General features: G+C 41.7%; 1 protein-coding gene across 1 annotated transcript in view; it reads left to right on the top strand.

Annotated features, from left to right (window-relative positions):
• Nucleotides 1–27,353, top strand: part of LOC139449792 (carbonic anhydrase-related protein 10-like) — a 121,095-nt gene that overhangs the window by 81,058 nt on the left and 12,684 nt on the right. The window contains exons 5-6 of the mRNA XM_071231323.1: nucleotides 23,087–23,182; nucleotides 26,625–26,691. Coding sequence (XP_071087424.1) covers nucleotides 23,087–23,182; nucleotides 26,625–26,691 — 163 coding nt within the window. The remainder of the gene's footprint in view (nucleotides 1–23,086; nucleotides 23,183–26,624; nucleotides 26,692–27,353) is intronic.

Here is a 27,353-nt window from a genome sequence, read left to right as displayed (position 1 = left end):
AATTTGACGCATCAGTGACCGAAATTATATCCCGTGTTTCTTCAGGTAAACAATTGACTTGCCGTTGCATGTGTTTGTGACGGGTGCTACCAGTGGGGCAGGATGCGCTCACCATTCGCGAACACATGTTATCATCATTATTTGACAGTTATTCGTAAACACGTGCTCGTGATATAGTCGGAATCGTACGATCGACTCAGCTTTTGGCAGAGATTTCTGATGAATGTGGAAAGGGTTTTTTCGCTTGTATTACTATGACAACACTACACACGTAATACCCACATTCCGTTGTGAAAATCATGTTTGAATCTATCCTTTTCCGGTTGAAAATAATTGTTACAAATCACATCTTATTAAGGAAACAATGAAAAAATTGTCATCCCTGCTGAAATATTGTCATACCTATAACCTCCTCTATGCCTACAAACCTACAAACCTATCGAACCAATCTATGATACTTCTTATCTCATCCTGATATAACCTGTCGGGCAAAAAACTATACACTTAAAAATTGGATATGGCAAAATATTCACAAACGTTATGGGGGCACGGGTGGTCCAGTCGTCTAACGCGCCGCGATTCTCTGTGCAGAGTTGCATCCCTTGGGCACGCCAGAAACCTATGATTGTGGGTTCGAATCCCGGTTCGCCCCAATTATGTTTCTAGGTTTGTCAGCACCATACCCGTGCTCGTGGGTTTCACCGAAGTGGTAAACTTCTCAGACCTGCATCACTTCGGGCTTTCTTCCCACATTAAGCTGACACGCCGTGATATAACTGGAATTATGTTAAAAGCGGCGTTAAACCCAACTCACTCACTCACTCACAAACGTTATTAAAACATTACAAGGCGGAATACAGTAGCAAAAACACTGCAAAATGTAGCTACAAAACACAAAGATGATATGGGGATAAAGGACATCATCATCGAATGACTATTTCTTGTTTGATCCAAGGAAACCAGCACAAACATGGCTATTAGTACTGAATAAGCATCTGTAGACAATGTATTAACGTTCGGTGCACGCCAGCCGAGGTGGACTCTCAGTCATAAGGGACATGGGGACAAAATTAAAGTGTCTCACTGTCCAATTTACCCTAAGCCACAGAAGCGGCCAGACAGTCTAGGTGAACGTGCGTATAGGGATGACGGCGAACGCTGTTCTTCTGAAACGCTGTCACAATGCGGGCGGCGTGAATGTGTGTCATAGCTGTGACTCAGAAGCACCGAGGAACTCATACATTCATGGTGCAGGATCCGATTGAATTTCTATGGCGTATAGCTTTGCTTCGCATATTCTGTAGAGGAATCGTCCATTTGGAAGTGTATTACGTTAGTTCGTTTGTCCCCGCGCAGGCTAAATAGATACGTTCATTCATTTACCCATCGACCGTGACGTCAATGTTATATGATTTTGCCCTAAGCTTTGCTCAACGATATTTCATTTCAGTCTAAAAGTGTGCCATGCATTGCAGCGAAATACATTAAGTATCGACTTGTTCGTGTCTGTATGTACGTTGCGTAACCTTTGTTATTTGTAGAGACGGATTCATGGATGACATATTATTCGACGCTCGATGTTTGTAGCCCGATATCAGTACACAGCATATTGTCATACGGAGCAGGGGGCGGTCAGGTAGCCTAGTGGTTAAAGCGTTCGCTCGTCACGCCGATGACCCAGGTTCGATTCCCGACATGGATACAATATGAGAAGCCCATTTCGGGTGTCCCCTGCCGTGATATTGCGGCGTAAAACCATACTCACTCACTCATACGTACAAGAGTGACGAGTTGGAAACTCGAATTTGCACATTTCCAGGATGGCCATAAAGTCCAGGGAAGCCATATTACATTTCAGAATCCTGGTCAACTGAGAGTTGACCTCATTAATTCCCCACCTCTTGTTACAACTACAAGTGGTGTCTCCTTTAAATTAGCAACATGAACTTTGTTTGTGAATTAACAATATATTTTTACGATAAGAAAATATTTTCTTACTTTCTTGTAATGAGAAAAGATTACTTTTATTCTCATTTCCGCGTTGGACATATTATTGATTGAAATCAGAAACAGTTTGTTTTTTTGTGTTACAACCAGTCTTCAGTTGGTTCTCTCTCTCTTACCGCAAAACTCTCAAAGTTCTGTGTCAAATACTTAAGTGATAAACTAAAGATCATCTGAGATGTTTTTAACCTTCAACCAGCGGATCCTGGGACGACTAATGGACACAACTCTGCACAACGACGGCGTCGCCTTTGATGACTGGCCCCAGTTCCATCATAACTCGTAAAGAAGGAATTGAATAAGGCTTCAAGGTCGTGATATTTAGTTGTTTTTTTCCTCTAATGGTCTTGGATAACGTGTGACATTTAGAATTCAAAGGACTGCGTCTGGTCGAACCCATGAAAGTAAATCTTAAACCTGACGGGAATCGATGTTATTGAAGTAAAAAACATGCGTCGCACCGGAAGCCAGTGAAAGTACATCACACGACCATTCAACCTTGTCATGTAGAAGAAGCAGTACAAAATGACGACTCATATCAAATTACATGTCCTGAACATTAATCGTCAGAGTACTAGACAAAACATATCTTACTCATTGCCCTTAGTGCGTATCCTTAGTCTTACAGAAATGGTATTTGACAATCAAATTTTTTTTTTAACGAAATTTCGTGAAATGATATTCGCTATGCACATCGCAATCAAATATAAATATTTGGCGTGGTGATGGGGTAGCCCATTGGTTAAAGCTTCTGCTCGTTACGCCGGAGGCTGGGTCGATTCCCTTATGGGTACAATGTGTGAAGCCCATTTCAGGTGTCCCCGCCGTGATATTGCTGGAGTATTGTTACAAAACGGCGTAAACCCATGCTCACTCACTCACTCACTCACTCACTTGGTAACTTTATAGCATCAGGTATATATTCTTAGGATTTTAGTAGACCACAAAAAATTAAAACAACATTCCATATCATGAATGGTGCAGCTAAGCTATTTCATTTTTTCTTATGATTTTCTTGCATTGTTGCATAGGTAATCGATCCAATTATTGAAAAGATATTTATCATAATAAACGTGAAACCATGTTCCCAAAGGGGTAAGGTTGGCTCAGTGGTCTAAAATGCGTCATTAGAGATAGTCGTACCAGGATCCGCTGATCTGAGTGTTTTAATCCCAGATACCCGATTAAGATCCTTGGGGTTTGTAGTGTATCCGTTATCGAGCGTTTTAAGTGGTAGGCGTCTATAACCAGCTGACATGCTTGAAGTACTTAAAATAAACTCACTATTCATATTCAAACGTTAAAGCGGCCAGTCCCGTAGATCCTAGACAGACCCCAGATATTCAGCTCAAATGAAAAAACACTGCCGACTATCGGCTTGACTGGAGAAATTTATCATCTCATGTGAAAAAGTATATCTATCTCATCGAGTGACTCGCAAAAAAACAGGCACATAACCCAGATTGACATACTATTTCAACATCTTTAATTTCATTCTTTATGAAACCGCCAAAATTTTATTTCTCTGCAAATTTCCTCAACCCCACGACACCATGGCTTGATGTTTGTTCTTATGCATGATAGTGCCAAATGACCAACTGGAGACGTCTCTAAACGGGTCTTGTTCCACGGCCAACGCCATGTTCCACACAGCGATCTCAACGCAAAGAGACCCGTAAAGATTCCGGGGTAGAATAGGTCTTCAGCAACCCATGCTTGTCATAAAAGGTGACTATGCTTGTCAGAAAAGGTGACTATGCTTGTCATAAAAGGCGACTAACGGGATCGGGTGGTCAGGTTCGCTGACTTGGTTGATGCATGTCATGGATCCCAATTGCGTGGATCGATGCTCATGATATTAATCACTGGATTTTCTGGTCCAGACTCGATTATTTACAGACCGCCGTCATATATCTGGAATATTGCTGAGTGCGGCGTAAAACAACCAACCAACCAACTCAACGCAAAGATGATCGTAACTCCCATATTTTAACATAGACTTACGCCGGTCGTAGCGCTTACATCGATTGGTTGAACAGTGCTACTGTTAGCTTGGCGAAACTAGGTCGTGGTCAGATATAGTCAGTCCCCGTGTAATTCCGGGTTAGAAATGGTCCACAAACAAATGCTCGTCCTTCGAAACGACTTGGTTGATAGCGTGTCAACTCGGGCTAAAACCAATCCCCCTAAAAACGAGGCCCATGTTTTTAGTTTCATGTTGGACAAGGATACTGGTAATTTCAACCAAGGAAGATAAATAAACCAAAAATATACAAAAAATAATAACTATTTGCGATAGATTCCTATGTAAAGAATCAAATTGTTTTTAGATAGTATTTTTCGCCTGTAACAAATATGTCAACATGACGACCCTATTATGTCATTCTCATATTGAAGATATTGGATTAGTTTGAGCTATAATCGATATAAAACGCCGTAGCTGTACCTTGATTCCATGCCACTGACGGTGCCGGGATAATCCACCAAGGTATTAACTCTAAGAGACGCAGATTACCAACAAGTCACTCCGTGATAAATTCTGATATTTCTTCCAAGTTAATACGACAAATCAGTTTGAATCGCCTTAAATCATTCGATCAAAGACTGTTATTGAGCAAGAAATCATCCGATATCTAAATCTAATTGTCTTGATCTGTGCTCAATAAAATATCCAATCCTGTTCATCAATATCACTATCTAATATCAACGGGGATGTATTCCTCTGAATCCGTTAGTGCGTCCCCCCGGGGAAATACGACTCAAGTTCTCGCAGGGTAATGAAGGGACGGGACATGATGAGCCACGACAACCGTTCGATGCAAAAGAGAAAAATAACTTCTCCCCTTGAGATAGAACCTGTCCCCCTGACTCAACTGTAGTGGTGTTTGAGGACCGAGATTTTCTTTGAACCGTCTTGACGTACATATCGTGTGCATTAAAGTATAATATATCTTGTTTTGAAACTAGCGCAATTAATTCTCCCCTCCAGGAAATATTCGCTCAAAGCGCTACAGTGATAGTAACTCGTGTTTTTTTCGAAAATCGGAAATCGAGTAGTCATTTTAACAATTGTTTCCAAGATCGCAAGGGTTGAACCTACTTATTTTGTAATATATCTTTTCTTACTAAGTCTTGAACGTGTACTTTTAAAACTCATCCGTGAAAAATATTTAGACGTCAGTCCAACGAATACTGTACACATCCATGTTGGTAGAACAAATGAGCGAAAGGATTTCTCCCGCTGAGTCGTTATAGTTGGTGACGAAAGAAAGTGAGGTTATTGCTAAAAGGCTTTGACAAGGGAAGCATAATTATCAGTCTTATTACTTTACAATCGCATAAATACGATTTGATACAGGCTCAGTGTCAGAATAGTGCTTCCTGCCTTTTAACGTTTGTATACTGCTAAAAAGAAGTTAAGCAACAAAAGCGACAAAACCTTTTCCAGAGCCACAAGGAAGAGTCGATTGTACGATTCATGAACATATGTTTATGAAATACTATGAAATAGTGACGATAACAGGTGTTGGCGAAAAGGTGAGCGTATCCTGCTCCACCGGTGGCACCCGTCACAAACACATGGAACGGCAAGTCAATTTTTTCGCTTGAAAAACACGGGAACACATGGTCATGCTCATCTTCTCGAGGCAAGGGAGTTAACTCACTATAAAAGTCCAGTTTAAGTCCCTTGCCGAACTAGGCTGGAATTCCGGATTTACATTTTGGCAGGACTAACGAGTCTATGAATAGTCCAGTCAAATATTTTGCAAATCTTTTCATGTTTTCATTCAAGTTGCTAAAGCCATTTGATGTACTTCGCGGGGTAAGACCCGTTTTATTACAATATAGATCGTGATTATCGATCAGATTGTCTTGACTGGAGCCGCCACTTTGTATTAAGCAAATACAAGTGATGTGAGAGATGGAATCTGATTGGTGAATAAAAGGGACATAACTCGTGATAGCCACTGGTGGCACTAGGATCGAGCCTGGAAATTCTCGCCCTGTTCGACAAGGGTGGAAACTTTTATAGTCAGTGACTCGGGAAGATGGGTCATGCTATGACAGATTAACTATAGTAATGTGAAAGAATCGAGTGGTCCCTAACTTCTTTTGATAAGTATAGAATACACACTCACGTGCATCTTTATACATACGAATCCGGGGTAGAATAGGTCTTCAGCAACCCATGCTTGCTGTAAAAGGCGACTATGTCGTAAGAGGCGACTAACGGGATCTGGTGGTCAGACTCGCTGACGTGGTTGAAGCATGTCATCGTATCCCATTTGTGAGGATCGATGCGCATGGTGTTAATTGCTGTATTGTCTGGTCCAGATTCGTTTATTTACAGACCGCCGCCATACTAGCTGGAATATTGCTGGGTGTGGCGTTAAACAACAAACAAACAATACATACTTGTGTGAATGCACCAGAAACAAGTTATGTCTTCATCAGGTGCAAAAGTAAAATTACACATGGGAATTGTACTGAATGTAAACGTATATGAACTTTCAGAAAAAATATTCACTTAATAGATGTATCTGTTTGTCTTTTATAGCCTACAATGACATTTACTCACAAATCAATCAAAGGCAGTATATTGTAAACTGAACACAAAGTACATGATTGCACCGGTTTTATTAAAAAGAAATTCAGTGATATCCAGTAGCCACACAACGAAGTAACATCGTCTAAATGAATGAGTTCTGCAAACTGAACACAAAATGAGCCTGTTTTTTAAATTTAAAAAAAGGTTAATATCTTATTATATCTCAATGGAAGCCAGTAGCAAAACAACGAAGTAATATCGATGAATGAATGAGTTTCAGGACTCATTTTGCACAGTCAGCTAATGATTGCAAATGTATTACGAACGAGTTGTCCCGAGTTTTCCAATGGGGTTTGTTATCCAGCATCTCTCATGTCTCAGACAGGCTCTCCTTCATCCCAGCTACGTATCATCGTAACTTACACGGTGTGTGGAACAATACACACGTAGACCCGGACCAAGAATTTCAACATCCATCCAATCGCTTTAAGGGAGGTCGCCAACGACCTTTCAGTATGTCAAGGGAAATCTCAACTGTTGTGCTTCTAGGGTACTTTAAGGGTGTCTGGGTTTCTGTCAGCATCCCTCGGTTTGAAAAGGATTCAGGAACCCGCGCGGATAAGCTTGCTCTCGTAGGAGTACCAAGGGATGGAGCTCATCCTTGTCATCTATTACCAATGCCTTGACAACTTACCCCTCATCACAAACGCCCTGTAACGCGTAGACAACCAGAGATGTCTCCGTGAGCTTCGTGTGGTTCTATCATCGGAATATGCTCTTGCCCAAGCGCTGTTTATTAGATAATTGATGACCCCTCGAGATCTTAATGTTAGGTGAATATGACGTCGTCTACACACAGCATGAACACGAGTGGGTCACGAGTTGCCATTCGGCTTGTCCCGAACTATTACGAGTGGTCACGAACGGCAATTTCTATACTCCAATGGAAACGAGCAGACTACTGTCTCAGGCGCCACAACTCGTAGTGCAGAGTTTTGTCCCTTTGCTATCAGGATCCGCAGGTCGTCGTTCGAATCTTAGATTCCACCGTATTATGATCTTTAATTTGTCAGATCAACCCCGAGTTTGTGTATTCCAGAGACGAACTTCTACGTTAAAGTTACTTAAAGTTGTCTACCTGCATTAAAGGGCGTATATCCTGCCACCCATCGCGACTGAGACCTTGCATCGTAACTATATACTCAGACCTTATTTTCGACCGCTTCATTCCATTTTGTCTGATGGGGGCACGGGTGGCCCAGTCGTCTAAGGCGCCGCAATTTGCTGTGCAGAGTTGCGTCCCTTGGGCACGCCAGAAACCTATGATTGTGGGTTCGAATCCCGGTTCGCCCCGATTATGTTTCTAGGTTTGTCAGCACCATACCCGTGCTCGTGGGTTTCACCGAAATGGTAAACGTCTGAGACCTGCATCACTTCGGGCTTTCCTCCCACATTAATCTAATACGCCGTGATATAACTGGAATACTGTTAAAAGTGGCGTTAAACCCAACTCACTCACTCATTTTGTCTGTTAGTGCGATCCTCTTGTTATTGACCCATATGTGCGTATCAAACAAAACGTATTTTACGTACCTGTCGGTGATGGGGAACTAGTGTTAAACGCCTACTTTAGCAATACTGAAGCAATGGGGGAGGAATGAACCTCCTCATTAAGACACACAGGGACTCGAACCCGGGGTGTTTGATCCATCTTGATGTGTTCATAAGGTGTAACCCTTGACTCGCAGCGACTGCACTTTTCATTCATCAGTTTGCCAGGAGTGAATTTCTATTAGGATCACTCTTGTTTTTGTACTGCCATTTTTCGGTCATAACGAGGTGCCCCGTCGGCCAAGCTGTCAAGGCAATCACCTGTAGTTATGGGCACAGAAAAAAACAATGAATCACAGTTGAAACTGTCATTAACTCCGTGCCATAATTCACTGCGGAACACGCACCACTTCCTGTTTGCTAGTCTCGTGACAGAAGCACAAGAAGGCAACAATATGACAGTGTGAAGACGACCACGAATACTATCAGTTTTCTTTCAGTTTACGCCAAGCGGGCTGTTTGTGTTGAAACGAGCCTTCCCCTCTCCAATGCCTTGAACTCAATTACCTGTCAAAGACTATAGGATTTAACGCTGAATTATTCGACAGGGCGCTTTTTTGTCTCATCAGGCGATAGGCTTTCCATCCCGCAAAATCCTAATCAAAGACACCGAATCCGGGCTTCATATATATAAAAAAGCACCAAATGCTTTCAGTTTCCGACTTTTATCAGCCAAATAGCCAGTATTTCTTAAACGCGAGAATTTCATTGCATTTTGTGACAAATCGACGCCCAGCTTGCTAGGGTTATCCAGAGAAAATCAGAACATGGTCGTCCCCAATCGAATTTCCCGTCAATATTAGGGAGATTTATGCCCTAACATGACCCAGGGTCAACTGTCGGTCTGAGGGATTGTTAGTCGGATACACCGCCGGTGACAAGGCAGTTTATACCTCATGAAATTATCACCGTGAAAAATCAATCAGTTCCAGAGATCAGAGATGCCGAACTGTGGTCGTCTACGTCTTGTACAAAGTCCTGTCCTGCGATCTCCACGACCAAAGAACAGCCACGGACACTGATGCGCAGACTGTTGACGGATGATTCTCATTTGGCAAATTGAATTGACTGCTTAATATTTGTAATGCAGTTTTTATACACTCCGTTGATTAGAAGGAGTTGGAATTAGTTCGTATACACTCAATGTCAGTCTACGCGTCACAACTGTTCTGTTTACAGTCTGTATCTGTAACGACAAAAAACCGTAATGTTTTCGGTTCAGACCAGGTAACATTTCCAGCAGCAATCACACCGCGGTAATCACTTCATCCGCAAGCTCTAAGATGAAAGTTTCTAGCGAATCAAGTGGGCTTGATTATTTCAGCTTCCGTGTAGATCTCATCCGTGCTAAAATCCTCATGCTAACTTCTTTCCCTGGTAATACGAATGTCACATGCCAATCTGGGTCCCCTTCGCTTTGCTTAACTACTAAGCCAAAACATACACAATCAATGACTTGCGTTTCGAAAATCTTTCATTGATTTCTGTTATATGCTTGTGTTGGAAAGACATGCTTGTAAACCCTGGATTATATTTCAAAATGAAAAGAGTATTTATAAAACTAGCCAGACGTAAGTTGTTTTCTATATTCACGTGGAAAGGGCATTTAACAGTATTATTTATTTGTTGTCTCATAATCGTTTTCTGTATAATAACAACATGTCTTAAAACTGCGTACATCTAGGATTACTAAGAACAAAATTAAAGTTACACGTTCAGTCTTCCGAAATATATTTTAGATTCTTCTGTGCGTTTTCATCTCGATTGAACACGCGAAGTTTCTGGTTAGAATAGGTCTTCAGTAACCCCTGCTTACCGTAAAAGGCGACTATGATTCTCGTAGGAGACAACTTGGTTCATGTATCTCATCGTATCCCAATTGCGTATATAGATGCTCATGATGTCAGTCACTGGATTAACTGGTCCAAACTCGATTATTTACAGCCCATCGTAATATAGCTGGAATAAAGTGCAGCGTTAAACAAAAAAAACAAAAAAAACCATCTCGATTGAGAATACGCTTATAATGAGTTCAACGGCCTTAAACCTCATACTTATGACAGTACCGTAAGAAATTAGTTTAATTAGTACTATTAAACAAATGTAGAGGGGAGTATTCATTATCGACAGGCAGCCGTATTAATATGAAGGAACAATTGCCTTGTTTCCGTGTTTGTTCGGGTGAACAATTGACTTGCCTTTGCATGTGTTTGTGACGAGAGCCACCGATGGAGCAGGGTACGCTCACCTTTTCGCTTACACCTGGTATCATCAAATCAGAAACACATGCTCATGATATAGTCGGAATCATACAATGTTTTTCCCAGATATGTGTTAAGATTATAAAAAGAGTTTTATCGCTTTTCTTTTTTTGATCTTTGAAATATGTTCAATGCTTTGCAGGATACGACCACATGAATATATCAAATAAGGTACATTTTACCCCCCGAGACACTGACAACATGGTTAATGCGATCCTTTGCCCCATTGTCTCAAAACATATATTGTTTATATTTTCATATTTATTGTATATATTTCATATTTGTGGTAGTGACGGGGCTGGGCTTAGAAGTAGAAAAGTCCGCTACTCCCAAAGAAGAGTTTCTTCCCTTAGCTGTACCAGAATCCGCTGGTCGAGGGCTCGAATCGTGAACTGCCTGCCAAAGGAAACTATACATGATGATGGTGGCTATACATGAAACAAACAAGAAATGTTTTTTCGATGGTGGTGCATTCGATATGAGCATCATAGTTGTGTTTTGGACCTTAGGTTTACTGTGGTCCAGTGAGGTACAGTTTTGATTGCGTTTGTAAATTTTTGGTCAAATCCGGTTTTCATGGGTATGCTTTCTTTTGCCCGGCAGTTTAGATAAATTAAATAAAACCAGTTTGATCTGCACCCTGCACTTCCTGGTGGCTTTAAACGTGTTGGCGAATGTCTAAGAACTGCGCCGCTTTCGATTTTCAACCACTATAAAGCCGACATGACCCAAGGAAAATACTCTTCCACATGTTGTCTTTGAACTCACTCACTCACTCACTCACTCACTCACTCTTAAAGACAAGACATATTGGCAACGTGAACAGGTAAACCAATATATGCAACCTGTATCAAAGCAATGTCGTTTAACGCTATGTAAACGTCGTGAAGTTACAAGAACGGGCACTGTCGTTCAGCATGGCTTCGACACCAATTGCACATATCACGGCCAGCTCATAAGCCCCTCGCAGTGCTGAAACTGATGGCAACAGGCTGTTCCAAGCTATCGCAACGGTCGGTGACGATGCCCGGATGTTGTCGTGATGAAGATAAATTAGCCAATCAATAGCGAGTGCAATCACAAACCCGGAACCACACGACCGGGGAAGATTGTTTCCCGGGAAGAAGCAAGTACATGGTGTAGCGAGTAATCACATGGTACCCAGTGCAAAACAATGTTGTAAGATAGGGCGGTTTTGCTAATACTCGCAAAAGATCAAATCAAGGCTGATTGGTTTAATGTTTTGATTACATCTCGTCTTCACGGTCAGCTGGGTGTAGGGAGCGCGCCATGTTTGCGGATGGTGCTGCGGGCGGATATTATGGCCCCTGCTTGTTATGCTGGTGTCTTCCGCGTCAGTGGAGTTACGATGTTCAGTTAAAATCTGATTAATGACTTAATTTTCTTTGAAAATGTTTCCACCATCTAGATAAACGATTTTGTCAGATCAATTTGCGGATACGATCCAATGCTTTTTGTGTACCTGTTTCGGGTCAGCTCAATTTGCGACCAAAAACATTCTGATAACCCTATTCAGATGATTATTAACCCTGTGGGGATTCTCGGTGAAAATAAAACTCCTGTACGTAAACAGACATGTTTATAGTACAAACAGACAAAGATGGAGGCCAGGAAAAACCAGGCTCATACTATCAACCTCTAGTTTGCATGTTGTCCCTGCTATCAACATCTAGTTTGCATGTTGTCCCTGCTGTCAACCTCTAGTTTGCATGTTACTCATGCTATCAACCTCTTTTTGCATGTTATTCGTGCTATCAACCTCTAGTTTGCATGTTGCCCCTGTTATCAACCTCTAGTTTGCATGTTATTCATGCTATCAACCTCTAGTTTGTATGTTACTCATGCTATCAACCTCTAGTTTGCATGTTGCCCCTGCTATCAACCTCTAGTTTGCATGTTGTCCCTGCTATGAACCTCTAGATATGCATGTTTTTTTCCCTGCTGTCAACCTCCAGTTTGCATGTTACCCCTGCTGTCAACCTCTAGTTTGCATGTTACTCATGCTATCAACCTCTACTTTACATGTTACTCACGCTATCAACCTCTAGTTGGCATGTTGTCCCTGCTATCAACCTCTAGATATGCATGTTTTTTCCCTGCTGTCAACCTCTTGTTTGCATGTTACCCCTGCTGTCAACCTCTAGTTTGCATGTTACTCATGCTATCAACCTCTAGTTTACATCTTACTCACGCTATCAACCTCTAGTTTGCATGTTGCTCCTGCTATCAACCTCTGGTTTGCATGTTGCATGGTGACAGAGTAAATGTTATGCAGACCTACCAACGGAGGAATAACCTAGGGGCAGATATCCTCGCAACGACGCGTGAAGATCCGGGTTAGAATCCTGGGTCTTCAGCAACCCATCTTTGACTTGAAGGGCAACTCTACTTGTCGTAAGAGACGACTAACGGGATCGGGTGGTCAGTCTCGCTGACTTGGTTGAGGCATGTCATCGAATCCCAATCCTTATGATATCAATCACTTGCCTGGTCGAGACTCGGTTATTTACAATCCGCATTCATTAACCTGGAGGATTGCTGCGTGTTGCGCTTAACAACAAACAAACTCGCAATCTTGTTAAATGAGGTGAGGTGGGGAGATATTTGGGTTTAATGTCGTGTTCAAGGCTATTTCAAGGCTGTATGTTCAAGGCTGTATAACGACATGCATGCCTAGTCCAGACTTATGCCGGTTTTATAGTGCTAGCCCAATAAAATACAATGCTCAGTTTAACATGGATACCAAACTCAGACACATCATCTCCGAGCTGACCATTCCTTGTTTTAGCCCCTTAATGCCGATCGTCAGTCAGGGTAACAACTGCCAGCTATTTACGATTGTTAGTATGGCGTGGCCATGGGCTCGAACCACCGACCATCCGCTCTCTGGGCAGACGCTTTATCAACTTCGCGACACTGGCGATTCTTTGTTAAGTTTTTATATAGCTTCATTAAATCTTTATTCTTAAAGACTTTTTTTGACACGTTTACCTATCTGTTTCCTTGGAAACACACACAAAGTCTTGATTACTCTACAAACAGTAGGTCACATTCTTAAGCGAAATATACAGCATTCTTTGATCTTGTCTTTAAACGTCAACTTTGATGTGTAAACATATTCTTTGCATTCAAAACGCACAAAAAGTCTACTAACTGTTCTCATTTGGGAACAAGATTTGTCAGGAATTACTTAAATAACATGCAGTGTCCGAAATAATCATTACAGACAGTCAGGAAAAAGACACTAAAGGCTTTCGCAGACCAATAATAACTAAATTCCTCAAATTGCTATTACTGTTTACTTCATCTGTCGTTCACGTTTCCAATTCAGACCAGTTTGAATGATATGTCACATAGCAAATGTAGACGAAGTCTTATGAAGTGATTTCACTTGATTTGGCTGTCAGTATCACGGGCTACCAAACACACAGAAGTCACGTGACAGGGTACTGTGTTTCATAGGGGTATCTATGTCTGTTCTTTTCCACATTTAAAATGTCAATCATTTTCCACATTTTAAGCTTTCTTTTCATGAACACCAGACATGGACGGGGTTTTTTTCATTAAAAAAAACACCAAACATGTCATCAATAATGTCGGAAAGCGTTTTGTATGAATATAATTGTTTATCTTTATTTTAAAGAGGATCGCACACATGTATTAATGCTGGAACCAATATTGAATCGATCATGGCTACGTGAACGTCTTATTAAGGGAGTGAATATTTTACGCCGATTTACACAGTAATCCAGTTATATCACGGCGTGTCAGCTTTATGTGGGAGGAAAGCCCGAAGTGATGCAGGTCTTAAACGTGTACCACTTCAGTGAAACCCGCGTACATTGATATGGTGCTAACAAACCCAGTACCAGAGCGAACCGGGATTTGAACCCACGATCACAGTTACGGGTATCACTGTATCCATGATGACACCAGGTGTTCGCGAAAAGTGCTGTAGCACCATCTCCCCGAGGCTAGGAAGTTAACTGACTATAGAAGTCTAGTTTCCACCCTTGCCGAACTAGGCTGGCATTATGGAGTTATATTTTGGCTGGACAAACGAGTCTAGGCATAGTCCAATCAAAATCGCGTAACGAAATCGACATCTGGTTCATAAACTGCCATACAGAATTCGGTCGCTTGCAGGTTTTGAAAAGTATGTGTACAGCCAACTCAACGTCAACAAATCTTTTCCAAATCATTTCATGATTTTAATCAAGGTGCTCACGTGATTTAATGCATTTCGTGAAGTAAGGTTCGTGTTATTACAATATACAATTAGATTATCGACAACATAGTCTTGACTGGGCGCCGCCATTTTGTTTGAAGCAAATGCAAGTGAGATGAGAGGTGGAATCTGATTGGTGAATAGGAGGGACATACAAGGGACATGAGTCGTAATAGGCACTGGTGGCGCCACGATCGAGCCCAGACATTTCAGCCTTGTTAACACCAGCCTCTCATTTATTAATATCAGTGTTTGTTGCTAGACGCGACACAGCAGTACCTCTGTTACTTTCATAGCGGCCAAAACAACCCTCGTTCTCTTGTACATACACTGACATCCCGAACTGCTGACATTCTTTCTGTAAATTGTCTCGAAACCTTCAGTGGAAGATACAGTGACATGTCCAGGTCCACAACTCGAACCCCTTTATCTCGATATACCCTATAAGACGATGCAACATTATGACCCTGTAAATACTGCATAAGCACTATGGTATATCAACACCCCGTTTGCCTATTTTTTAGAAAGTGCCCAAACTTAAACCACGACATGTTTATGACCTAATATGGATCCTAACCATCAGTTTTAATCTAAGCTTGCGTAATTTTCGAATAATGATGATATCGGCTGCAAGAGCTGCTGTCGGTGACTGAAGGGATACATCAAGCTTATCGTAATATAATTATCATCCCGTGACAGACTTCGGCATGTCAAGCGAACATAATCAATACTTGCAAATTCGCCTGGAAAATGCCTTAATCCTCAATATTGGATTAGATCTTCGTCGTTATCGTCTATTTGATCTGACGATGTTGTCTGCGTTGTTGCAGCTGCTGCTGTAGATTCCATGTTAATTCAGGGCCCCCATGTCCATTATGTAATCGATAGAGAGCAGTGTATGGTTGTATAAGTGGGATGTTTTACATTGTCGGATCGACACCGTATTGCCACTGTGTTTGATCTAACACTCACATGTATATAGTGCCGTCAATCGGGTAATTATATGGTACCACTTTACGACTGGGTTAATCTCAAACCGAAACTCTTCATTCTTAGTTTAGAAAAATGCTCTTTCGTCTATTGACATAATGCGTTGGTGGGATAGTTGTACTCTCACTACACATGGTGTTTATGGTATGTTAAATTTCGTAGAAGTGTTTTTTGTTTTTGTTTTCGACATTTGTTTTTGTTGTCATGGTAATGGATACTGTCTGGGTTATGGAGAGGGACTATGTTTATTAATCATTAAGTGCATTCGGTTCACCCTCGATTATCCAGTATGTTATAGTTTCATTCCATGAACAAAACGGTACCATTCGCAACCATATCATCTCCTACTCTGTTATAAGTATCATTGAACCGAATGTAATTTGATTCGATGGCATTTTAGTGCCGTGTTTCTTTTTAAATTAGGACCTTAACCCATAAACTGCCGGTTTCAGATGGACAAATATACCATTAAAAATAGAACACTACAATCTGTGACGTTAAGGATATGGTAGAAGAATATCTCTGTCAGTTTATTTTTCAAACATTTTACCCCGAAACTATCATGAAATACAAATAGGTACAAATTAAACTTTCTTTTTAATAACGATGAAGTATGGAATTTGCGAAATTGTTAAACCTACGCCAGCTTGTCATCTTTATTTATCTCACACTCACCTCCCTACCCCACCCACATTCACTCCCCTCCATCCCACCCACACATGCTCCTCGTCCATCCAACCCACACTCACACCTCACTACCCCACCCACATTCACTCCTCTCCATCCCACCCACACATGCTCCTCGTCCATCCAACCCACACTCACATCTCCCTACCCCACCCACATTCACTTCCCTCCATCCCACCCACATATGCTCCTCGTCCATCAAACCCACACTCACACCTCCCTACCCCACCCACATTCACTCCCCTCCATCCCACCCACACATGCTTCTCCTCTACCCAACCCACACTCACACCTCCCTACCCCACCCACATTCACTCCTCTCCATCTCACCCATACATTCTCCTCCTCTACTCAACCCACACTCACACCTCCCTACCCCACCCCCACTACAACCATCACTACCCCCACTACAACCATCACCACCCCCACTAAAACCATCATCACCCCCACTACAACCATCACCATCCACACTACAACCATCACCACCCCCACTACAACCATCACCACCCCCACTACAACCATCACCACCCCCACTACACCCATCACCACCCCCACTAAAACCATCATCACCCCCACTACAACCATCACCATCCACACTACAACCATCACCACCCCCACTACAACCATCACCTCCCCCACTACAACTATCACCTCCCCCACTACAACCGTCTCCACCCCCCAGTACAACCATCACCACCCCACTACAACCATCACCACCCCACTACAACCATCACCACCCCACTACAACCATCACCTCCCCCACTACAACCGTCTCCACCCCCCCACTACAACCATCACCACCCCACTACAACCATCACCTCCCCCACTACAACCGTCTCCGGCCCCCACTACAACCATCACCACCCCCACTACAACCATCACCACCCCCACTACAACCATCACCACCCCACTACAACCATCAATTACCCCCAGTACAACCATCACCACCCCCACTACAACCATCACCACCCCCACTACAACCATCACCACCCCCACTACAACCATCACCACCCCCACTACACCCACCCTCGTGCCTTATACAAAAGAACGCCGACGTTCCTGTTAGGACTTAGCGCCATAAATAAGAGCTGGTATTTCCAATGTTTCCTCTGCTCAGTCGATCAGAAAACAAAAATTCGATTACAAGTCCCCGACTAGGAGTTATAGTCGCTTTATCAGTAGACTGACTGCGCGGCCTGATTAAATTGTTGGTAATGGATTTAAAGCCTCGCTCCAGTCAATTCATAAATCTACAAAGATTTCCCGAAGATTAGAGACTAAATATCGGAGCTGACGAACCGCATTGAACAGTTTAAGTCTCTGATCGTATTTAAATTTCAAACAAAATAGGTTTGGCTATGAAATTGCGTCTCAGTACACGACAATAGGGCTATTCATTTGACGAAAAAATAACATTCACCCACTATTTGGCAAAATACATAATTGTCATATAAAAGCAGGGATTTGTTAATGTAATACTTGATGCCAATTAATGTTTGATGTTTCTGCATCCGTTGAAAAAAGATATGTAAAGGTCATTTGTAAAGGACAAGCATTGTCAGTCCCTTTTTAAATGGAAACGGTTAGATGAAATAAGGCGTAGAAGAGCAAGGATTCTCGGTGTTATATAAGCATGTCAAATATTAATTTTCTTTCATTGCTGGTTGGTAAAAATAAATTGCAAAGTGCACAAAAGGATTGTCGTCAAGGAACAGATTATGCCCCTGTGAAAAACTCATTTGCAACGACAGGACCTGCCAGAGTTTAAATTGTCAGTCGTGCATATGTGCGTGCGTGCGTGCGTTTGGGTTTAGACCACTTCAAGACACACTATATAAGGCAAGAATATGTCCTCAAAAACATCTTTCTGAACATCCAGCATCCAACACTTCGTCTTGTTTACCAGACGAAAAATACCTCCTCCACATCTCCAAATTACACACACACACACACACACACACACACACACACACACACACACACACACACACACACACACACACACATATATATATATATATATATATATATATATATATATATATATATATATATATAAACGAAACGCACAGGTAGTATGTAGTTCACTGAATCTGACTACACAAAAAATCCGGTATATGAATTGGATATATGTTATTGGAAAATGGGACCTCATATTCGACAAACGGTGCGTCAAAAACGCAGCCATTGTCCATTAACAATGTCTTAAACGGCATTGTTTTCACACTTGTTCAAAAATGTCATGGAGAGAAACAGTAAAGCAAAATTCACTTGCAAGTTATGGCATTCGTAACTCGTGGTATAAAAACGCAAGCATAAGCCAATAATTTGTCATTCAATATTCAACATTTTTCAAGTTCGAAAATGCCGCGATTGGAACGTCGCCACAGGACGTATCCAAACAAGGGAATCGCAGTCTTCCGTTGCACGCCACTTCAACGTCCATCACAGCACCATTTGCCGCCCTTTGGGACCGATACACACAGTTCAATGCCACTGCAGTCAGAAGACCAGTTATCGTCCCTGTTGGGGGTGAGTGGGGGGGTGTGTGAGTGGGGGGGGGGGGGGGGGGGGGGCATATCCTACACCACGAGATCTGACTTGGTTGTGATTCAGTGAAATTTGACAGCAAATCGCTGCGTGAATCAAATTCTTCAACGTCACCTTCTTCCAATCATTGGCCGCCATAGGGAGCTGTTTCAACAGGACTACGCTCCACCGCACACGCTTCGTGTCACGGTAGACTACCTACATAATGCCAACATCAACGTCTTAGCCTGGCCGTCGAACACCCCTGGGATGAACTCGATCGACGTGTACGTCAACGTCAGAACACGCCGCAGACACTCCAACAACTGGCCAACGCCTTACAGGAAGAATGGCGCATAATTCCGCAGGACAGAATTTGTACACTTATCCAGTCAGTGCCGAGGAGATGCAGAGCCGTGATTGCTGCCCGGGTCGGTCACACAAGATACTGAGTTCAGTTCTTGTGGCCTTATGTGACATGACAATGAACAGTTTTCAATACCTTTGTACAACGACAACATGTGACTATCGAGCTCTAAAATGTCATATTTGTATCTATGATATTAAATTAAATATATCGATTTTATTAGGTACAATAAGTTTACCTAAAATCTACCTGTTCGGGTTTTTTTGAGAGTGTATATTGTACAAATATTTGTACAAAGAACCAACGAGAATAATTTAATCAGGCGTGATATATACTGAACCGCAAAAAGAAACATTGCATGAAAAGTTGTCATTTAAAAATCTGGGTAATTTTTGTCAAAGTTTCTAAAATTTAACATTACCATGGCCGGAAAAATAAGATTTAATGATAAAAACACAAAGCAGGTGACACAAAAAACGATGGCGCAAACGCACCACGGCAACGGACATGGTAACCCGATGCACGTGAGTTCCGTGCAGATTGAAATGAACATGCGTTCCCCAATTTCTTGCCCTATAAAAATCCACCCAGATCGGATAACAGTCATTCGTTACTGAATTGCTACCACATGCCAAGATTGACAAGCCCTTGGACGATTGCTAGCTGGACAAACCGCCCGGCAAGTAGCCAATGCAATTCAAGTCCACGTAAGGACCATATGCAGGCTCCAGCAACGGTACCAGCCAGACCACCAACACTACAGATGACCGACCACGTAGTGAAAAACCAGGGTTCACAACCCGACGTCAGGATCGTCCGATTGTGCGACAGCATCTTCAAGATCGCTTTGTTACTGCTGCGGAAACTGCTCGACAGACCATGGGAACACACCAGCGAGACATAAGGGCGGACACCGTGCGTCGACGATTGACGAGCAGACATCTCCGCTGTCACAGGCCACACCGAGGACCCATTCTGACACCAAGTCATCGCCGAGACCGTCTTCAGTGGGCAACACAGCACCAGCATTGGCGCCACCATGCAGTGGAGAAGAGTCCTCTTCTTAGACGAGAGCCGTTACTGTATCTCAACAGCAGATGGCAGAGAGAGAGTCTGGCGACACCGTGGGAAACGTTATTCGGGTGCTTGTGTTGTTGAGAGAGACTCGTGGATTGGCCCGAGCATCATGGTGTGGGATGGAATTGGTCTTGCACAGAGGGTCGGCCCTGTTGTCTTCCAGAACATCGGTCCAGGGAGAGGCAATGGTGTCACAGTAGATCGGTACATTGATCAGGTCTTGAGATCACACGCCATACCTCATTTGGCACGTCGCCGCAACCACATGTTTCAGCGTAATAACGCCCGTGCTCACACTGCGAGAGCAACAAGAGGCTTCCTCCAGCTGAATGGCATCACAACCATGCCGTGGCTTGCCCTCAGTCCCGATTTAAATCCCATTGAGCACCTGTGGGACGAGATTCAAAGACGGCTGAATGACGTCCGACCAAGGCCGACAACTGCAGCTGATCTGCGTCAGGCGTTCTTCAGAGTGTGGGCTCAAGTGCCTATGACCTTTATCAACCGCCTCATCCATTTCCATGTATCGACGTTGCACGACAGTCATCAATACACACGAGATACTAACTTGTGATGACAATTTCTCCGAGACTAGTGTTGTGTTTCACTTTAAGAACAATATGACACTTTAATTTCAACCTTGATGATCAGTTTCACCAAGTTTCTTTTTTTTAATATGCCTCAAAGTATGTTGACAGAGTTTGGACAAATAAGGTTTCTCATATATCTATCCATGGTGACGTTTCTTTTGCGGTTCAGTATATATCAAAGTTAATATTAATTTAGATATTTTCTGATAGTTGAAATTACAAATATATATATAACCTGTCGTGCGTACAGTTCCACTTAATGTACCTCGAGCGGGGAAAACATTAATACTTCCAATTATCGGGTAGTATCTTGATTAATATCAACTTCGATATATAATACGCCTGATAAAATCACCCTCGTTGGTTGTATAAGGCCTCGTTGGTTGGTTGTTTAGTGCTAGCCGGGGGAAATAGGATGTATTTAGAAATTTCGGTAGACGCGTCAAATGTTAATCGTTTTCGTAACTGTAAATGTCAAACGAAATCAAATTAAACATATTCAATCGACTGAAAACTGGTACAAACGAGTAAGGAAAATTTATGTCTGGTTGTAGAGTGTGGTGTTGATAAATGCTTCTTTAGATGTGTACTTTTGTCTACATGTCTATAAACTGCAGGGTAAAAGAAAGCATACACTTGACAATTGGATTGGACCAAAGAAATACAAACGTTACTGGTATTAAAACGCGAATGAGGTGAATCCGTGTTTTTTCAGGTGAAAAATTGATTTGCCTTTGCATGTGTTTTTGATATGTTTGCCACCGGTGGGGTAGTTTACGCTCACCTTTTCGCGAACATCTGGTATCATTACTATTTGATAGTGATTTATAAACACATGCTCATGATATAGTCGGACAATGGACAATGGATATTTCTTATGATTATGGAATGGGGTTTTGTTGCTTTTATTGCTAAGTGAGCCTTGTTGTACCAACAAAACTCGTTTTCCTTACACGGACATTGACCTGGAATGTAATGTCCAATATTGAAAGTAGAATATTAGTTCTCTGCACATTAATCTTAATTCCATCGGTTTATTCGAGCGGCACATTTCAACGGTAGTTGTTACCAATATGGGCTGCCAACATTTTATGGTAAACATATTAAAACGAGAGTTGTGGAATCAGCTCGCTTAGCAGAGGTACCACTATACACGATCAACACACGATCTGAGTGAATAAACAGTCAGTTTAAAAAGAAAGATTTGTGACTGTGTGTCGTCCGTATTTATACCTATTCTAGCTACAACAGATAATCTCATTTAATGATTAAACTGATGATAACGTTGTTATTGTGAACTTTAGTGGCGCTATGTTTACATAATTATATAATTTAGTTTGACCGAGGCATTGATGAGTGAAGTTTAGTAAGAATAATAGCTTAACAGTTGCTAGTATGCCACGAATGTATACATGGTACTAGTGATTTGATAAGGGTCGGTGATAAACAGCTGTAGATACAGCTAAAGAACGTCTTACATCTGTTAACTCCATCTGACCAGCACAATTAGAGATGCGGGCCTTGTTCGATATGCGTTATCGGGTTGACCCTTGGCAGTCTAAAGATAATGGAACATGGTCGTTTGTTGTAATATTCCCTTATTTCACAATTCCCAATTCTTAATATGTGGTATGTAACGTTATGAAATATTTGTAAAACTGTCCATTTTCCCCATGTTATACCAGGATGAAACCCGTCTCCGAAACATTGGTCCAAACTAAAGGTCCAAAACCGAGCTGTTGTACCCGCACTACATTCACTCGAAAAAACATTTTCTTGTTTGTTTCATTTTAGCCACCATCAAAAATGGGCGTATTTTTTTCAATTGAGTGACTGAACGAGCTTGGTTTGATGCTGTTTTGATCAGACTTTTCACATCAGCTTTATTTTAGAGGAAATCCTGAAATGTTGCAGGTCATAGACGTTTGCCACTTTTGTGTAACCCACGAAGATGGTATGGTGCTGACAAACCTAGAATCAAAATCAGAGCGAATCTTGGATTTGAACTCATGATCACAAGTTCTGCATGCCCAAGGGATGCAACTCTGCACAATGATTCAAACCTGTTTTGATACGGGAATTTCTACTTTTTCGTATTTCTTACTTCTCAGCCGTTCGTGAAAATTAATATCTTATTTCTCAATTGAGTAACCTGTGTTTTATATTTTCCAGATGCACATCGTTGCATACAACTCGGACCTGTATTCCAACATTTCCGAGGCAGTGCGGGGCAACAAGGGGCTGGCGATCCTCGCCGTCTTCATGGAGGTCAGTGGTCACGTGACGTCAGCGTCTCGACAGACTGCATGCCTTTGCACTTAACGCTACACATTTAGATCGGAATGTCACATTCGCTGCTAAGTATCAATGATTGGTTATTGATTGATTGGATATTTTAGTGCCCCACGTGAGTGTACATGGTTTGAAAGCATGCGTTTATTTGACGCAGTAATCAGACTCTATAATCCGAAGTGACACTCTTGATTATCAAAATAATATTATATGATGTTTAAATACAGACACTCACCTCTGAGTTCGAACCATATACACACACTCTGGCGCACACAGACACACACATATTACATGTATATACATACACCCGAATAAAAAAAACATAAACATGTACACACACGCTCGCGCACTAAGACATACGCACGCACGAACTACACACACACATACAGACACACACACACACACACACACACACACACACACAGATTTTTCAAACTGACTGAATTTTGACATTGGCTGTAAAACACACGCACGTACACGCACTCACAAGTTACGCGTCAACCAATTTCAGACCTGAATTCTTATAATTCATAAGTAACTATCTGGAAACACTACTGGCGCAGGATCAAACAACGCTCCTACGCATGTACGCACACATACGCATAAATGAGAAAAAAGCCTGTGAAAGTTACACGAGTATCATGTTAATGTATTCACATAGTCTCAGTAACTGTTGTCTTGAAACCTACAGAAAATTCAACTCTCGGCTGATCTTTGGGTCAGCGTGTGTTCACTGATAACACTGGTCGGTGTTCACATTATCAACCACTGGTCCACACACGAATAACTCAAGCCTGTCGTGATATGACGGTAATGTCGCCGACTAGAGTTATAACTGTTTTATAAAGGACTGTAGCTATAGACGTTGCATAACCAATAGATGATGTCATAAATGATGGATAATGGATGTCAGAAAGTATTCACCAGGCAGGATAACAACAAGTACCATCTTTTAACGTCTTTTGGCATCACGCGGCCGGGGAATCGAACCTCGGACCTTCCGCTCTTAGGGTGGACGCTCTACCGCTAGACCACGGAGGCGGTCTCCTGGAAGAAAGTTCAGCCCCGCTTACCATATTTCAACAGAAAATAGTCATTTCTTTCAATTGTATCCGGGATTAACTTTCTGACGAAACATATTTGTTTTACTTTCAACGCGATGAAAGTATATTGAAATGCAGAAATCGAAATATTTTATCGAATGCTGTGGGGTTTTTTGTAACTGTGTGATGGAAATAGTAAGCTGACTACCGTATCACCTGCATCCTTTGTTTCTTTGCATCTTAGGACTTGCCATCTGGAGGAACACCAATCTCATTAAAATCAGATCTTAGTTCTCGCTATCGCTAAACAAAGATCTGAGGACATCCCATTACAGGTCATGCCAGGACAACCTTTCATCCGACCTATCAAAGCGTCGCTTACCAGATCATGAAAGTGGCAGTCGGAATGTGTGTTCTAATCGTGTAACCTCGAAAACGTTGACACGGGGAATTCCGAACGACAGTTACGGCCCGTACGACTGATTCCGGCAAAATTATCGTCTATCTCTCGCTTCCGTGGGATAAACATTTGAACGGAGGAGGCGTTGCACAGTACGTGGGAAGCACAGCCATACAATCGCAACCATATATTAGACATACCGGAATGTTCGTTTGTTCAGTTTTCAAAATTTTAATCGAGAACTGTGTCAACATATTTTCAAGGGTAGTCTGATATCGAAGTTGCTAGGTTGAAACGAGTGTCGTAAAGCTCGAGAAAGCTGCTTTCCAATTATTGGCTGATGTCGACTTCTTGTTAGTTGTTTCATTGGTCGGTCAAAGTTCGCGGAAAGCGTTCTGACGTGACCCGTCATGGGATGTCCTCAGATCTTTGGTTAGCGGCAGCGAGAACTTAGATCTGATTTTAATGAGATTGGAGGAACACATGGTGTTCTTGTAACAATGTTCCTTCACGTATCTGCGGTATCCTAGACATGTAGATATGATATCAATGTCATTTGTTTGTTTGTTAACGCATCACTCAGCAATATTCCAGCTATATGACGCCAGTCTGTAAAATAGAATCTAGATCAGACAATCCAGTGATTGATATCTCGAGCATCGATCTACGCAGTAGGGATACGATGACATGCATTAACCAAGTCAGCGAGCCTGACCACCCGATCCCGTAGTCGCCTCTTAGTAGGACCTATTCTAACCCGGATTTTCACGGCTCCAATGTCATAGATAGATATGTTCAAACGATACACGGAAGTTTGGGATATACGGAAATAGAGAAGCGGAAGTGCTTAACCTTTTTCCAGCTGCATATTTCTGATTTTCTCTATTCCCCGTTACGCCATGTACGTGTATATATTGTTTGGCTCCAGGTTTAACTGTACTTCAATCATATGAACATATTGGATAATGCGTCAATTCAGTTGCTCCAGCATGTTCTCAGAACATCCTAGGGATCCTGATTCCTGTAATAACAGTACTTCATACACGCCTAAGGTAATTGCTCCTTAATGAGTAAGAACGAAATGGCACTCGTCAGTGATGTAGTAACAAATTGCACCATGCTTTATGTTTAAAATATACATGTATTTGCCTTCATTATCAAAGGAACAATCACAGTCAATTTTGTTGACAAATAAACTTCAGAGACTTATGTTTGAGGCATTGAACGCATTGGCACGTGGTCCTGTTTGGTTTGGTTTGTTTTACGCCGCACTCAGCAAAATTCAAGCTATATGACGGCGGTCTGTAAATAATCGAGTCTGGACCAGACAATCCGGTGATTGACATCATGTGCATCGATCCAAGCAATTGGGATATGATGACATGCATCAACTAAGTCAGCGAGTCTGACCACCCGATCCCGTTAGTCTCCGTATTTATTTAGTCTCGGTCCAAGTAAATCCCTTATAATACGTCCCTGTGGGATACGGGGTAATAATAGGTCCCAAGTATATATATATATATATATATATATATATATATATATATATATATATATGTCGTAAATATTTACCACAATAAGTATCACGTGATTAGGTTTTGTGACGTTTTGTGACTGATTGCGTGTCATCGTGTCTCACGTCCTTTACGGCAATGTCTGAACGTGCTTCTACGTGTCACAATTGGAAGATTTGGTCACTTTTCAGGTGAACATTTGACATGCCTCCTTATTTGACGTGTGTCACCCGTGGGGCTTGATACTCTCACCTGGTATCGTCACTAATACCTGATTATGATAAAGTCAGAATCGTATAATAGAGTCCTGTGATTATGGAAATCGTTTTGTCATCATTATTATTATTATTGTTGTTGTTATTATTGGCATTATTATTATTGTTGTCATTGTTGTTATTATTATCATTATTATTATTGTCATTGTTGTTGTTATTATTATATACGGTATATTTACCTTCCAGATTGGCAAGGAACCAAACAAAGCATTTGTGTTGATAACGAAAGAACTCAGGGGGCTACATTTTAAAGGTAATATTATTAAGAATTGACTTTAAATTGTCCGAAATATACTGTATGATTCTGTTGATGACGAACAGGGCATGCATACTTTAATGTTGCGTGTCTTCAGTCAGTGGATTCTATAATTCTCTTTATGTCGTTATTAACTCGTACTTTATTTGCTAATGTCCAAGACATATAGATTATACGAGATATCGCAAATGTAATGTGAACGATTATATTAACGTTCCAGACAAAAAATACAAAACCATCATTTCGATACTGGTGTTTATAATGTAGTAGGCAAGATATGCTGTATGTCCCGGCAATACATGTTATATATAATTCTTCTAGGTTCTAAGCAAGATATGTCATGATACTTATTCTCTTGTTCATGGCCTGGTATGTACCATTTATTTCCCTTTTTGTCTCCGGCAAGATATTTTTGTTTCAACTTCCCAGGAATAACATGACATGTGTAATTTTTATTTTGTCTTTGGCATACATTGTATACAAATCTTGTTTGGTCCATGACAAGGCCGTATTCGTAGATTTTGCAAAAGCTTTTGACTCTATGAAAAGGGAAACCTTGTGGTCACTCTTTCAAAGACATGGGCTAAGAAGCAAAATTGGAAAGTTATTGTGCTCTCTATATAAAAATATGAAGCCGTGTGTCCGGAACAATGGCGCTA

The sequence above is a fragment of the Haliotis cracherodii genome, unplaced genomic scaffold, assembly GCF_022045235.1.
Source record: "Haliotis cracherodii isolate W230 unplaced genomic scaffold, xgHalCrac1.p SCAF_8, whole genome shotgun sequence".
In the NCBI taxonomy this organism is placed as follows: Eukaryota; Metazoa; Mollusca; class Gastropoda; order Lepetellida; family Haliotidae; genus Haliotis; species Haliotis cracherodii.
Note: the sequence above shows the minus strand (reverse complement) of the source record. Positions and strands in the feature narration are given on the sequence as shown.